Source organism: Rana temporaria, chromosome 3 (assembly GCF_905171775.1).
Source record: "Rana temporaria chromosome 3, aRanTem1.1, whole genome shotgun sequence".
In the NCBI taxonomy this organism is placed as follows: domain Eukaryota; kingdom Metazoa; phylum Chordata; class Amphibia; order Anura; family Ranidae; genus Rana; species Rana temporaria.
In genome coordinates, this window is record NC_053491.1 from 315,943,758 (window position 1) to 315,958,774 (window position 15,017).

Genomic DNA, 15,017 nt, shown 5'->3' on the forward strand with positions numbered 1-15,017 from the left:
AGTACATAATGAGCTAGTATGCTATGCATACTAGCTCATTATGCCTTTGTCTTGCAGGGTTATTTTATCTTTTTTAGTTTGGCTTTACTTCCTCTTTAACCTAATAATTTATTTTTTTCAGAGTGTATACATTAAAGTCATTGTAAATGATCACCTTGTAAAAAACTCATTCAGTTTAAAATAGAAATGCAAAACATTTTTGTATAGATATAAAAACACATTATAAATAACCTTTTAAATTTTTTTTGTAAAAAAATATTTATAATGGATTTTTTTTATTTATAAAAATGTTTTTATCATTTTAAACTGAATGTTTTTTTTTTTTTTTTACAAGGTGATCATTTACAATGACTAATGTATACACACTATAAACACAGAACACAAATAATTGTTAGGCTAATTTGTGTCACCAACTTTTTTTTTTAGGCCTTTAAAACCTACTTTTTGTCAAACATGTAAGAAGTCAGAGTATGAAATATCGGGTATATCCTTAAGTCAATATACTGTGTAAATAAGTATAAAAACGGTGATTCTAGTTAGTCAAAAATTGCAGTTGTTAAAATGATTAGTAAAAGAAGCACAGCACTGTTATTGGGTTATTAAAGCGATGAGGAATGCGCTCACAAACCAATCTCTGAAGTGTATGTTATATTGTTACTGGATTCGTAGGATGTACTGATCTATCACAGAAATGACAAAATGCAATATGTGGCTGATATCCTATTTATGAGCTCCCACATCTTTTGCCATCTTGCACAGCTTCCAATCTCCGATGCAGCTTTGGGACCTGGGTCGATGGGCTTTGGGCTGCCTCATTGAGTTTGTGTACAGTGTATACAAAAAAAGGACCAGGGAAATGGGAAGTACTTTTAAAGCAGAAGAAAAGAAACAAAAAAAAAGCACTTTAACCAAAAGCTTCACATGCAACAGCATAGCCTTCGATGCAGGCCATACAAGGGGAGGCAGCACAAAAGCACAGAACACGAAAACACACTTACCTCATCTACCATAAGACGTTTAAATGTCTGGTGTAATCAAAAAAAAAAAAAGACAGACAGTCAGACAGAAAAAGTGACCCACAGATTTCACCATAAAATCAATTAACAAGAGAACATACATTAACTGAACACCAACATTTAAATTGAAAGCACCAACATTTAAACAGTAATTATAAGAAGGAAATATATAAAACATTCAGACAACAAAGGTGATATTGAAACATTTTAACTATTCAGTGCCTATATAAATCAGGACATCCATTTTCCAGTAACCAAAATGTTTGTATATATGACGAGAACCAATAGAAAAACGCAACTCAAGACAAAAAATAAAAATAATAAAAAAAAAAGTTTAATTTAAAAATACTCAAATAGCCAAAAAGGATATAAATCTACTTTGTGTGCACCAAAGGTAAAGTTTGCAAATCCAATAGCAGTGACACAATTGTGCTGCACATACCCTGTGTGCAGAGAGCACAGCAGTCCCTCTACGACAGGCCGCCTGCAGAGAACTACAGGAGGGGGAGGACACAAGACCAGTCATCCTGCACAAGGGAGCAGCACTGACTGGTCATTATTACAGGAGGGGGGAGGACACAAGACCAGTCATCCTGCACAAGTAAAGGGAGCAGCACTGACTGGTCATTATTACAGGAAGCTCCTGCACAGAAACAAAAAAAAAAAAAGAAGTTTCACACTGGATGACTGCACAGATCTGGATGAAATTCACAAAGCACCAAGATTCAGCGAAGAACACACATGCCTCGTATTTAGAAAAAGTTTGCCTACTCTGGAGTTCAATTTTAAACCCTGGTTCACACCGATGTGAGAAATGCACAAGAATCACTGCGCTTCCCTTCATCGTATAGCAAGCTTACGGTGAGGGTGTCAATGTTAGATTAACAACACCCCAAAACAGATCGCAAAACACAACGAGATTGCCAGATTTGTAATTCAGGTGTAAAAAAATAAATAAAAAAAAAAATGTCGTTTTGCACTATTTTGGTGCGAATGCAACGTGATTTGAGCGAAACATAAAATGTATGGCTCAAATCACACCGCGCGTGATATACACAGGAATGCGGTGCGATTCCTGTGCAAATCGCATGTAGTGTTCTGCATGCACCAGTGTGAACCCAGGCTAAAGACTGTTTATTTATACCCTCCAAATTGGTGGTACAAAATAGATTGCCAGAAACTACAGGCTTTTTATTAATGGGCAGCTCATTTATTCAAATTCTGACTTCAGCTGGGAAAATACAGGTTTGGCTCACTTCCTCCCATATGTCTTTCTTCTGGTCTGTGAGAACTACAAAATGGCTAACAAATGTAAAAAGGCAAAAAGAAGGAGTCCAAGTCCTGAATTTCCCAGCTAAAGTAGGAATTTACATAAAGTGTATTACATTGTGAAGGCTCCTAGGACAGAAAGAGGAAAATACCTGCATCCTTTACACAAATAATTTAGGCACCATGATAGTCAGGCTAATGACAGGTTTACTTCCAAGTCATATGCCAGGTGAAATAAGAGCCCCTCTCCATTATGTCCTGCATTTAAACTCAGTGGAGCCTGAATAACTAGAATTCACTGCAGTTCTGTTGCGTTAACATCTTGTGTAGCCAGCAATGTTAACAAAAGGTGCTTTCTACTGAAGGTTGGGGACCCCTCCAGCAATCAAATGACCGAGTGCTGCGAGATCTCATAGCAGTGGTTTCTGAAGAAATGGCCTTTGCATTCTATTTGAATCCAAATGCCAATACGGTCAAGTAATTTGTCTCATATGAACCAATAACAGTGATATCTGCAGAACATGCCAAAACAGTACATGTACAATAGCCCGAGACATTGGTTTAACCAAAATGTATTTCTTCAGCCAAAAAAAGAAAAAAAGTATCCCAAGCAAAAGTGTAGCAAGAACAACATACATTCACAGGAAAATAAAACCACTTTTAATCACCATCCTTTCCTCAGCCAAATTATTGCTACTATGCTGGTATTTCAACCTTGTAGTACACAAAATTAACCATAAGAGGGCACCAAAGTACAAACATTGCAAGCCATTTCGTTTCATACCATAGGGATACTGAGCTTTTTGGCATAAAATACACCACAAGATGACTAAATCAACATGACTTTATACCACATTTAATACCTTCCGTAAAATGCCAATCCTGCAATTGTTTGCATTTGCGAGTCACCTTAGACTTGGAAACTTGGAAAGAGGAACTGCAGTTTGCTCACATAATTTGTAATAAAAACATTTTTGCCATTCTGAAGCTTCCCTCCAACCACTTTGCATATTATTTTCTATAAACTGTGATTTTATAATTGCAAAATATGCTTCAGAAATTTCCCTCCACGGAGTCTGGCTGCAGCCATTTTAACTGTGGGCAGCTGTAGCTGCTGCCTGTTCAATTCCCGAATTTACACAGACACACACCTCCAGCTCTCATTGTCCCTCTTATGACTTGTCCCTCTTCCTTCCTGGCAAACTGCATGACGTCATAAGGCTAGGGCTAATGACCAAACAAGAAACAGGAAGTGGGCTGTATAAGCGGTTTACTTGCAGAAAAAATGATTTACTATCTAAAATTTAAAAACAACGAGGCCAGAAGATTTAATACATGGAAAGTTGAAAAAAAATGACTGAAGGTCCGCTTTAAAGAGATTCTTCAGCGGTTCTTTAATAAAAATTAAAAGTCAGCAGGCACAAATACTGTAGCTGCTGACTTATTAGGAGGGAAGGGGGGAGTGAACTTACGCACAGATCACTGTCGTGGTCCAACAGGAAGTGGGAGTGGTTACTAGTAAAAATTGGGGACACGCACACCACCCCCCCAAAAAAAAACGGATGCCAAAAATTAAGGGGGGGGGGTGGACAGACGAGCTGAGCTTCCACTTTGGGGAAGTGCGACTTTTAAATGGTTGTAAACCCCAGTCTTGAAATATGAAAAAAATACATATCTTTAGTGCGTACTTAAGAGCACTAAGTGTCATTTCTGTCTCTATCAACACAAGTCCCTTTCGGACAAGGTTTTCATGACACTAAGAGAAAAATTGTGACAGGGGAAGGAGCTCTAGCCGATTGACAGCCTCAGCTCCGTTCCTGTGTGAAGGGGGGGGGGGTGTCTCTTCCCTCCAATCAGCTCTCAGAGCTCTCCTCACTGAGCTCTGAGGTGTGTCATTTCAACTACTGTTCTAATTTTTCTGACCGCTCAGACAAGGTTTATAAATTGTGGACTATGAAAAGATGTAGAGAAGACTGTATATAAAACAGGTACAATTGACGTAGGAGGATTTGATGCATCTCTGTGTATCCTCTAAGGCCAGTCACTTCACTGGGTACGTTAGGCCTTTGCACATTGCTGCCAGTAAATGTCTGTTTAGGAGTAGTTGGGTGTTTTTTCAGCTGCCCCTGACCTCTCCTCTGTTACATCATCAGTACATGTACAACACAAGGTTGTCTACAGTCGTTTCTAGGCAGTTGAGTTTAGAAGCATTTATTGGTAGCAAAAAAAAATAAAAAATGCATTCAGGGCAGATGTTCAGAGGCATTTGAAACGCCAAATGCCTGTAACCGCGGTAACTCACGTTGAGCCGCTTTTCATTTACAGGCGTTAACCCCTTCCCTACCGGCACATTGTAAAATGACGCCAGCAGGAAGCCTCCCCTCTATCCGGGTGGAAGTCATATGACGTCCTGTGTTCCCGGCGAATCTAGGGCGCGCGCCCGCGGCACCGCTCGTGACCTGGCATGGGTGCCCGATTGCCGCCGGGGACCCGCGATTGCCGGTGATCACGGCAGGAGTGTAGATCTGTGTCTGTAAACACACAGATCCACCTCCTGTCAGCGGTGAGGAGACCAATGTGTGTTCCCAGTACAGAGGAGCACACATCGGTCTCCTCCCCTTGTGAGATCCCTCCCCCCTACAGTTAGAACACACCTTAGGGAACATATTAACCCCTTCAGCGCCCCCTAGTGCCAGTCACATATACACAGTAATTAATGTATATTTATAGCACTAATCGCTGTATAAATTTGAATGGTCACAAAAACGTGTCAAACGTGTTCACCGCAATGTCACGGTCACAATAAAAAAAAAAAAAAAAAAACGCAAATCGCCGCCAATACTAGTAAAAAAAATATATAAAATAAAAATGCCATAAATCTATCACCTATTTTGTAGACACTATTAGGTAGATTCAGGTAGAGTGGATTAAACTTGCGGTGTCGTAGCTTAGCGTGTTTAGGCTACGCCGCAAGTTAGCTAGGCAAGTATTTGATTCTTAAAGTACTTGCCTGCTAAGTTACGGCGGCGTAGCCTAAAGCGGGCGGGCGTAAGGGCGCCTAATTCAAATGTGTCTAAGGGGGCGTGTTTTATGTTGAGGGGGCTTGACCTTACGTTTTTGACGTTATTTTAAACTGCGCATGCGCCGGGCGCCTACATTTCCCAGTGTGCATTGCGGGCAAGTACGCCGCACGGGCCTATTGATTTCGACGTGGACGTAAACGATGTAAATCCCTATTCACGGACGACTTACGCAAACGACGTAAAAATTTCGAAATTTCGAAGGGGGAACGGCGGCCATACTTTAACATTACTATTCCATCTACAAGATGGAACAACTTTAGGCCTGATATTGCCTTACGGAAACGGCGTAAATGTACTGCGGCGGCCGGGCGTATGTTCGTGAATCGGCGTATCTACTAATTTCGGTTACAATCTGTCAAGATAAATCATTCAGGAGAGGTTTCAAAACGGTTTACAAATCACTTTAATCACTGAAGTATGAACATGCCAACTGTAATATTCTTAACTCTACATCCTTTTCAAAGATAATCCACAGTGATCCTGCCATGAAGCTCTTTGTTCAGGCACTCACTATTATAGGGTGACAACACTGTCCCCGTCTCCCAACTGTGCCCATGATGCCTGGTCACCCTATCATATGGGTCTCTGGCTGACACTACAAGTGTACATTTCAACACACATTTTGCAGACAGTCTACTGTTGTCACCATTAGGAAGTCCACCCTGAGAAATGGCAGTCATGAATGGAGTACATGCATGTAGACAAAAAGTTGCAAACAGGATGTAAGAGTACCGGGATGCAACGAAGAATGAAAAATTATGAAAACTAGTATTTTCTTTAAAAAAAATATTTTAATAAAAAAATTCACTTTTACAAATACACAATGCTTTAGCAAATTTAAAATGTCAATCAGTTGGGGTTCACGTCTACTTTAACATAAAAACAATGCCCAAAGTTTACATTTAATACACAGTTAAAGTAAAAAAAGGACTAGGATCATTTTTGTTTTCTGGTCCAGGCCAATACTGAACATTTATAAAAGGTGAGCTGAAACCCAATATAAAACTCTCAGGGAAAAATATGCTGTCACAGACAGATACCATACTAAAGAGTGAATGGTCTGTAGATCTTTCCAAGGTTCTTCCTGCCCTGTGGACAATTAGATGTAGTATACTCACTGAGGAATGCTTTCTTCCCTCTGTGTACTCCTCATAAGGCTTTGTACACGTGCATAGAGAACACCATCTGTACCCCACCTTGTGCACCCTTGTTCACACCGAACGCAGGTTTGAACTCACACGATTTCAAACCTGCATTTCAGTGTAAGTTCGGGGGCGATATGAAAGACATCTATGTGGGTTCATGCACAGGGGTCTATTGAAATTGCCCTTAAAGTCACCAAAAGAAGTGCAGGGACTATTTTCAGAAATCGGTGCGGCGCTGCAAAGTCACATAGTTAGGTTGAAAAAAAGACAAGTCCATCCAGTTCAACCACAAAAAAATAAACAAACAAAATAAAAAACACAGTACAATCCCATACACCCAACTCCATACCCACAGTTGATCCAGAGGAAGGCAAAAAACCCCAGCAGAGCATGATCCAATTTGCTACAGCAGGGGAAAAAATTCCTTCCTGATCCCCCGAGAGGCAGTTTGGATTTACCCTGGATCAACTTTACCTACAAATCTTAGTACTCGGTTATATTCTGTACATTTAGGAAAGTATCCAGGCCTTTATTAAAGCAATCTACTGAGCTGGCCAGAACCACCTCTGGAGGGAGTCTGTTCCACATTTTCACAGCTCTTACTGTGAAAAAACCTTTCCGTATTTGGAGGTGAAATCTCTTTTCCTCTAGACATAAAGAGTGCCCCCTTGTCCTCAGTGTTGACTGTAAAGTGAATAACTCAACACCAAGTTCACTGTATGGACCTCATATTTGTACATGTGGATCATATCCCCCCTTATTCTCCTCTTCTCAAGAGTGAATAAATAAATAATAATAAATACTCCAAACGTACTCTGAAACGGGCATATAATAGAGCAACCCAAGGAACTCGTAATGAGTAAATTCAGTTCTTCTAATCTTTCCTCATAGCTGAGCTCCTCGATGCCTCTTATCAGTTTGGTTGCCCTTCTCTGCACATTCTCCAGTTCCCTGTTATCCTTTTTGAGAACTGGTGCCCAAAACTGAACTGCATATTCCAGATGAGGTCTTACTAATGATTTGTACAGGGGCAAAATGATATCTCTCTCTCTCTGGAGTCCATACCTCTCTTAATACAAGGAAAGGACTTTGCTCGCTTTGGAAACCGCAGCTTGGCATTGCATGCCATTATTGAGCTTATGATCAACTAAAACCCCCAGATCCTTCTCCACTACAGATCCCCCCAGTTGTACTCCTCCTAGTATGTATGATGCAAGTCAGCATTACATCAAATGGAACAGTGCCGTTGCCGGCAAAAGGCTGCAATTTGACATGTCAAACCATGCCAATGTGAATGGGGGCAAAATCTGTATCCTTCAAGAGCGCTTGTTAATGCTTCTCTGCGAACCCTGACAAGGCATGATGTCCTACAGAGAGGTTTTGCCTCGTTTCAAACAATGCTTACATCTGTCAGGCTGGCTTTACTTTTAAAATCGAAGGCCAGGCCGTAAACAAGTTGTAGAAGGGGCACAACAAGCCAACCCAACAGGCTGCCAGCAGAAAACTACAAGAGGGGGTGGAGACAAGACCAGCCACCTTGCACAAGAAGAAATCGCAGCACTGGTCGGTCTTTACCCCAGTAGAGATAAAGTTTCACACTGGATTACTGCACAGGTCTGGTAGAAATTTACAAATCACACCAAGATTCAAGTAAGAACACACATGACTTGTATTTAGAGGATATTTACTTATTGCTTTAACCAAACACACTTGTTCAAAGCCAATATTGAATTAGTGATGCATTGTTGGAACTAGGCCGGTGCCAACAGCATGTTCTCTTTAAAGCACCAATCCTGTATATGCGCTCTTCACACTAGAATTAATAATTCTCAATCAGTCCTCATTATGAAAAGCTAGAACAGATGAGGACTATAGAAGCAACTACACAGCCAGAGAACACAATGTAATAAAATGTGTCAACTCATACAGAAGTTCAGTGCACTACAGTATGTGACAGGTCAGCTTTTACACCTCTAATCTGGCCGTTGCTCCTTTAGATGTTCAACAGTTATGAAAGTTGAAGTTAAAATTCTCATCCTCAAAAGTAAAAGGTTTAAATACAGGCAGGTTCATACAGGATAACAACAAGGTGGCTACAAGTGTGCTGATGATGTATGGAAAACACATACAACATTTTCCAAACAGTAAAGTTAGGCCAATTTTTCTTTTATATTGTTAATGTTACGCCGAGTAAATTGATACCCAACATGTCACTCTTCAAAATTTCGCCCATTCGTGGAATGGCGACAAACTTTTAACTTTAAAACATTTTTACAGGTTGCATGTGTTGAGTTAGGGTTCACACTGCTGTGATGCGGGTTCTCGCATCGCATGTTTCTCAGCGGCAGTTCACACTGCCCTATGCGAACAGCTGGGAGAGTCAGTTAAAAGTTAATGACACCCCCAAATCAGTTTGCATATCGCAGGGCGATTTGCAAACTCGTACAGGAATCGGATTGCATGGGTGTGAATACCTTGCGATCAGATTCTGCTGTGGACAAAAAAAGGGTCCTGTGAGAGTTTGATGCAAATTCAGCCATACGATTAGTATGGCTGAAATTGCATGTGATTTTCACTGCAGTACGGTGCGAATCACATCTGAACTCTGACATCGCAGCAGTGTGAACCGGCCTTTACAGAGTTTGTCCGGGGCTAGAATTATTGCTCTCGCTCTAACAATTGTGGCGATACCTCACATGTGTGGTCTGAACGTCTTCATATGCGGGCTCTGCTCACGTATGCGTTTGATTCTACACGCAAGCTCAGCGGGACGGTGTGCGTTAAAAAATAAAAAATCTTATATATATTACCTTTTATTGACGGTTCTTTTTTATAATACTAAAACCGCTCTTGTAATTGGGGGAAAAAAAATCATGACAGGGCCTCTTAAATATGAGATTTGGTGTCAAAAAGATCTGGGGTCAATAGTATGGAGACAAGTGGGGGCCATCTTCCCCTCACTCGGTGACACGATCACCACCACCGCTGCCAGAAGCTCTGGTAAACAGCAGAGGACACCGGAGTGGGGCGGGAGCACCTTTCCCGCCGCCGATAAAAGTGATCTTGTGGCGAATCTGCTGCAGCGACCACTTTTAGCTGAAAGCGGAACGCCCGCTGAAGAAGAGGATACCGAGGTAATGTTAGCTAGCTGCTGCCATAACAATATCCCTCTTCAAAGTACCAACATATAAACGGTCCGTAAGTGGTTAAAGGCAAGTTTAATTACTAAAAACAGTTTATATATGGACATATCTGTGGTTACTGGGCTGCTTTCAAACTGATCCACAGTGCACCTGCAGGTTACCTGCACTGTGCCATATACTTCCGTTATTACCTGTAGGTTTGATGCACTTTCAGAAAGTCCATTACACCTGCAGGATATATCAGAAGTCTATGGCAAAGTGCAGCTAACCCACAGGAATGCGCTGAACCCTTGGTGTGGGTAAACCACAGCACATCACTGTAAAAGGGGCCTTAGGCCCCTTTAACACGATCAGTCCAACCCAATCGGACCCTCCATTCACCTCCAAGGAGCAGCATATGTAAAACAGACCTGCCTACCTCCAATTTGATTTATTAAGAAAAAAAAAAACAGAAGGGGATTCGTCCTCTTCCGTCTGGGTGGAGCAGGTCAGGTGGCGCAGAGAGTAGAGTGGGCTGTGTCTGTTTGCTCTGCCTATGCAGTGTGGACATGAGTTGGTCATCCTCCCGTGCTGCTCATTGTGGCCCGCGAGTGGTTGCCAAGTCTCCCGAATTATCTTCGCTCTTCAAAAGGTTGGGTACCCCTGGGCTAAAGCCTAGTACACACTATGAGAATATCAGGTGAAAAATTGGCAGATTTTCCACAAGAGTACATATAATGATGTAACAGGATGGTATTAAGTTCATGCAAAAAAAAAAAAAAAATCCCTGCACCTATAGACACCAGGTATCCAACACTAACCTCTCTATCCCAGTAAAGAAAAAAATAAGTATACAAACATTTTTTAGAAGCTGATCTGACCCGCTTCAACCGGATCCCGCGCTGAGCTGTCAGCCACGGCTTCACTGTAGAGGCAGGTGCAGAGTAGATGGACAACAAAAGGAATCCCCATAGTAATTCAATGGGTGACATCACTTCCTATTAATTTCACAGCCTTTGTCGGCTGTCTTCTATGCAGAGCTTCCGCTGCTGGAGATCATGTCGGAGGGCGTCAGATCGGCTTCCAAAAAAAAGGTATGTACACAATTTTTTTTAATTACAGGAATAGAGAGGTTAGTATTAGATTCCTGGTGTCTATAGATGCAGGGATTTTAGTTTTTGCATGGACTTCCACTTTAACTAAAATTCTCAAACGACAAAGGCAAACGTAGGCAAATGTAACTAGCTGGGTCTTCTGGGTCATTCCTTTCAAAAAAATTATTTAAATGGTCAAAAATGAAAAATGCCTATAAACGAAAAGCTGCTAAACGCGGGTTACCACGTTTTGCCGCATTTAGTTGCGTTTGGCGTCTGAAATGTGGAAATCTGAACCTATTTTTTTGCTTTCAAAGAAACGCTGTTAAACGCAACTGCCTAAAAATGGTAATAAACGAGACTGTGTACATAGTTACATAGGATAACATTGAATGAGTTCAGGGGCAGTTGAAAAAAGCATCCAAATGCCTCTGAATGTACGTTTAGCAGCATCCTGTGTACATGGGGCCTAAGTATAAAGGGGCGCTAAAGGGTAAGTATAAAAGAATGCATAAGGGTTATTTAAAAAAAAAAAAAAAAAAAAAAAAAAAAAACGACACCTTCTGCCTTTAGTAGAACGACATTAATTTAGCTACCCATCCCCCACATATCCACCTAAAAACTAAAATCTCAGTTTTAGGTGGACTGGCTCTTTATTACAAGTAGTAAGTGCAGAATGTATAATAATGCCATTTAATATGACCAATGTAAAATAAAATTAACTCCCCCATAAACCTAAGTTCGTTGAGTACAGCTATAATTTTAAATGGAAAACTTGTCTTTCCCACACCACTGAGGCTGTATTCACGATAGGGAGTTTCATCAAACGCGCAATTTTGTGAGTTTATGAAAAAAATAAAAATAAACAGTTGAGCTTGCAGTGGGCCATTCATGGCACATCAAAAACACAGCAAAACGCACCGTAAAAACACGCAAAAAATAAAATAAAAAGAAGATGCGTGAGCTACTTTGCCACATTTGTCATGCATAGGGCAGCGCAATGAAATTAATGTGCCCCAGTACAGCCCTTTGCTTATAAAAGAACTATATCCATAGGGTAATAATGCTGCTGTGCTATTTCACTGCAAATTATATTAAAAGGAATATAAAATAGGATATCACTGAAAGTAAGGTAATCAAGCAATAAAAATATGTCACATAGGACTCTGTTAATGGTAGTGACAGGCGGCATCATGTATTGGTTTTGCCCATAGTTCTGTTTTAACAGTCTGGAACGATCAGCACAGTCATTCTTTCCTCCCAGCTATCTGAGGCCACAATTCATTTCTGGCCTTTGATGAGAAAACAGGGTGTGAGTCTGAAAAGTGAAACAGGAAGTGCAAAGTCTGATTACTCATGTACAAGAAGTAATACAAGTCCGGAAACCACCACTCATCGTGCAAATGTAAAACAAGTACGCCAAGTCTTTTCTTGTTCTTCAAGGGGCCAGGAGCGCCAGTGGAGGACCCAAAAAAAGGAGGCTCCAGTCCGCTCTGACATGTTTGTTTTTTTAATTTACCTTTACGAACCCTTATACGATACAGCCTTTTTTTTTTCTTGTATCTCCTCCCCCCCCCCCCGAGTTCAGGTCTGTAATTCTGGCCTAGGTGAGGGGTGGGTCCCTCTCTCTCCATCTATCATAGGTGTATATTAAATGGCAGACAGAATATCAACCAAAAATCCAGAAAGAAAAAACATAAAACAAAAGCTATAAAGTTGCAGTTCAGCGAGTAGGATAAGTATTTTATCCCCAGGCTAAATAATAGCTTGTACTTGGTGGAGAATACTTGTTGGCAAGCACAGGAGTAAGACATATCTTGTTGGTGACCAGGTTTGCACAAATCCGAGGAGGGATTTTGGTTCACTCTTCTTTACAGATCTTCTCTAAATTCTTAGGCCCCGTACACACGACTCCGCAGACCAGTTTCATCGGACATGTTCGGTCGTGTGTACGGCCTATCGGACCGTTTTCCAGCGGACAAAAGTTTCTTAGCATGCTTAGAAACTTGTCCAGTGGAAACCTGTCCGTCGGACATGTCCGCTGGTTAGTACGTTTAACCAGCGGACCGAAATCCCGCGCATGCGAATTGATTCGACGCATGCGTGGAAGCATTGAACTTCCTGGTTTGCGCACGTCGCCGCGTCACCGCCACCGCGTTCTCTGTCCGCGGGGATTTTGGTCTGATGGTGTGTACACGCATCAGACCAAAATATCCCAGGAGACATGTGCGATGAAAACGGTCCTCGTGTGTACATGGCCTTAGGGTTTCTTGGAAACTCGAAGTTTCAGCTTTCTCAATAAATTTTCTATAGGATCAAGGTCTGAAGACTGATTAGGCAATGCCATGGCCTTAATGTGCTTCTTGAGCCACTCGTTTGTTGCCTTGGCAGTATGTTTTGGGTCATACACATGCTGGAAGACCCATCAATGACCCATCTTTGGTTTTCTGGCTGAGGGAAGAAGGTTCTCACCCAAGATTGTACAACACATGGCCCCATCTATTGGCCCCTTAATATGGCAAAGTCAGCCTGTACCTTTAGCAGAGAAACAGCCCCAAAGCATCAAGTTTCCACCTCCATGCTTGACTTTAGGGATGGTGTTCTTGGGGTCATAGTCAACATTTTTCTTTGAAACAATTGTACCTGCCAATTCCAGGCCTATTTGAAGCTCTCGGGCAACTCTTCCGATAATTATTTTCACATCTGTCAGACATCTTGCGAGGAGCACCTTGTCATGGCTGGATTATGGTAAAATTATGTTGTTTTCACTTCTGTATTATGACCAACAGTGCCCACTGGAACATTAAGATGTTTAGAAATTATTCTGTAACCAATGCCATCAGTATGTTTTGCAACAATAAGGTTGCAAAGGTCTTCAGAGAGCTCTTTGCATTTACCCATTATGAGATGTTTGTGTGACACCTTGGTAACAAGGAGAAAAGAATGAGGATAATAAGCGCCCAGTGTTCAAAGAGTTAAGTAACTTGTATTATATTTGAAGTTTCAGCCAATAAAAAAAGTCCAGTCCAGTCCTGATAAATTGGGAGTCTTTAGTCCCCTAAAACACGCTGGCCTGTTTTTATTGCTGAAACTTCCTTTATCCTCTTTTCTACATTACACGCAGAGTCAACTGTAAGGACGTAGACCGAGGTAGCAGCCCAAGCCCTAATAGGACTCATCACCACCATTTTCTAAATTAGCACGGACCTCTGGAAACCAAATCTTTCCCTCTGCCCACACCCTATCAATCTACACCAATTTCTTCTCAACCTTGGTAACAAGACACCTTTAAGGCTGGGTTCACACTGGTACAACACAACAGTCATACAACTTTCATCCTACTTTGCTCTGCAACATCAGTCCTACATTGATCCGATATTGGGCCTACATCCCTCTGACTTGAATGAACAGGATACTACTCTGGTCAAAGGACACGTCATACTATCACAAAGTCGGATCAATCAAAACCATCCCAGTGTGAGATGAATTCCTTTTTCTGCTGCTGTAATCACCATGTCAGATTTCAAAAGTCGGATGGTTAAGACAAGGATCCAACTTTAATGATATTTAATGAGCTGAAGTAGGATCAAAGTCGGACCAAAAGTAGTGCAGGGAGCATTTTCAAAGTCAGACCGACTTGTGTTGGACCAGTTGAGACGGCTCTCATAGGAAAACATTGATTTTCACACGTCATGCTACATAAGCCCCCAATGTCGGAGCATTTGTCGCACAAGTGTGAACCCAGCCTTATAGGCCATTAGTTGAGACTGAACCAGCTTAATATCCACCGACAAGGGGCAGGATTGCTTTCCAAGGCTGGATTTACACCTATGCATTTTTAGTGCTTTTTGCATTTTGCAGATTTGCACTACAGAATGTGTTCCATAGGAAACCATGGTTTCCTATGGAACACATTCTGTGGACTGTAGTGCAAATCTGCAAAAAGCACTAAAACTGCATAGGTGTGAATCCAGTCTAATTACTGATGGAAAGCCAAGACACCAGCTGAAAACTATGTTTTTTGCACCTCCCTTTCTTGTGTTCAAAACTTTTTACCCGTTTCATGTATTTATTTCAGGTACTTGTATAGCGCCATCAAATTATGCAGCGCTTTACATATACATTGTACATTCACATCAGTCCCTACCCTCAAGGAGCTTACAACCTAAGGTCCCTAACACACATTCATACATATACTAGGGCCAATTAAGGCTCGATTCACACCTATGCATGTTGCTTTTGAGCATTTTTGCAGTGCTTTTTGCGGTGCTTGCTGCGTTTTTTGATG

General features: G+C 41.4%; 1 protein-coding gene across 2 annotated transcripts in view; it reads right to left on the minus strand.

Moving 5' to 3' along the window:
* DIAPH1 (diaphanous related formin 1) overlaps positions 1-15,017 on the minus strand; it is a 423,627-nt gene that overhangs the window by 340,585 nt on the left and 68,025 nt on the right. For both annotated transcript variants that reach the window (XM_040344879.1, XM_040344880.1), the window contains exon 2: positions 999-1,025. In XM_040344879.1, coding sequence (XP_040200813.1) covers positions 999-1,025 — 27 coding nt within the window. The remainder of the gene's footprint in view (positions 1-998; positions 1,026-15,017) is intronic.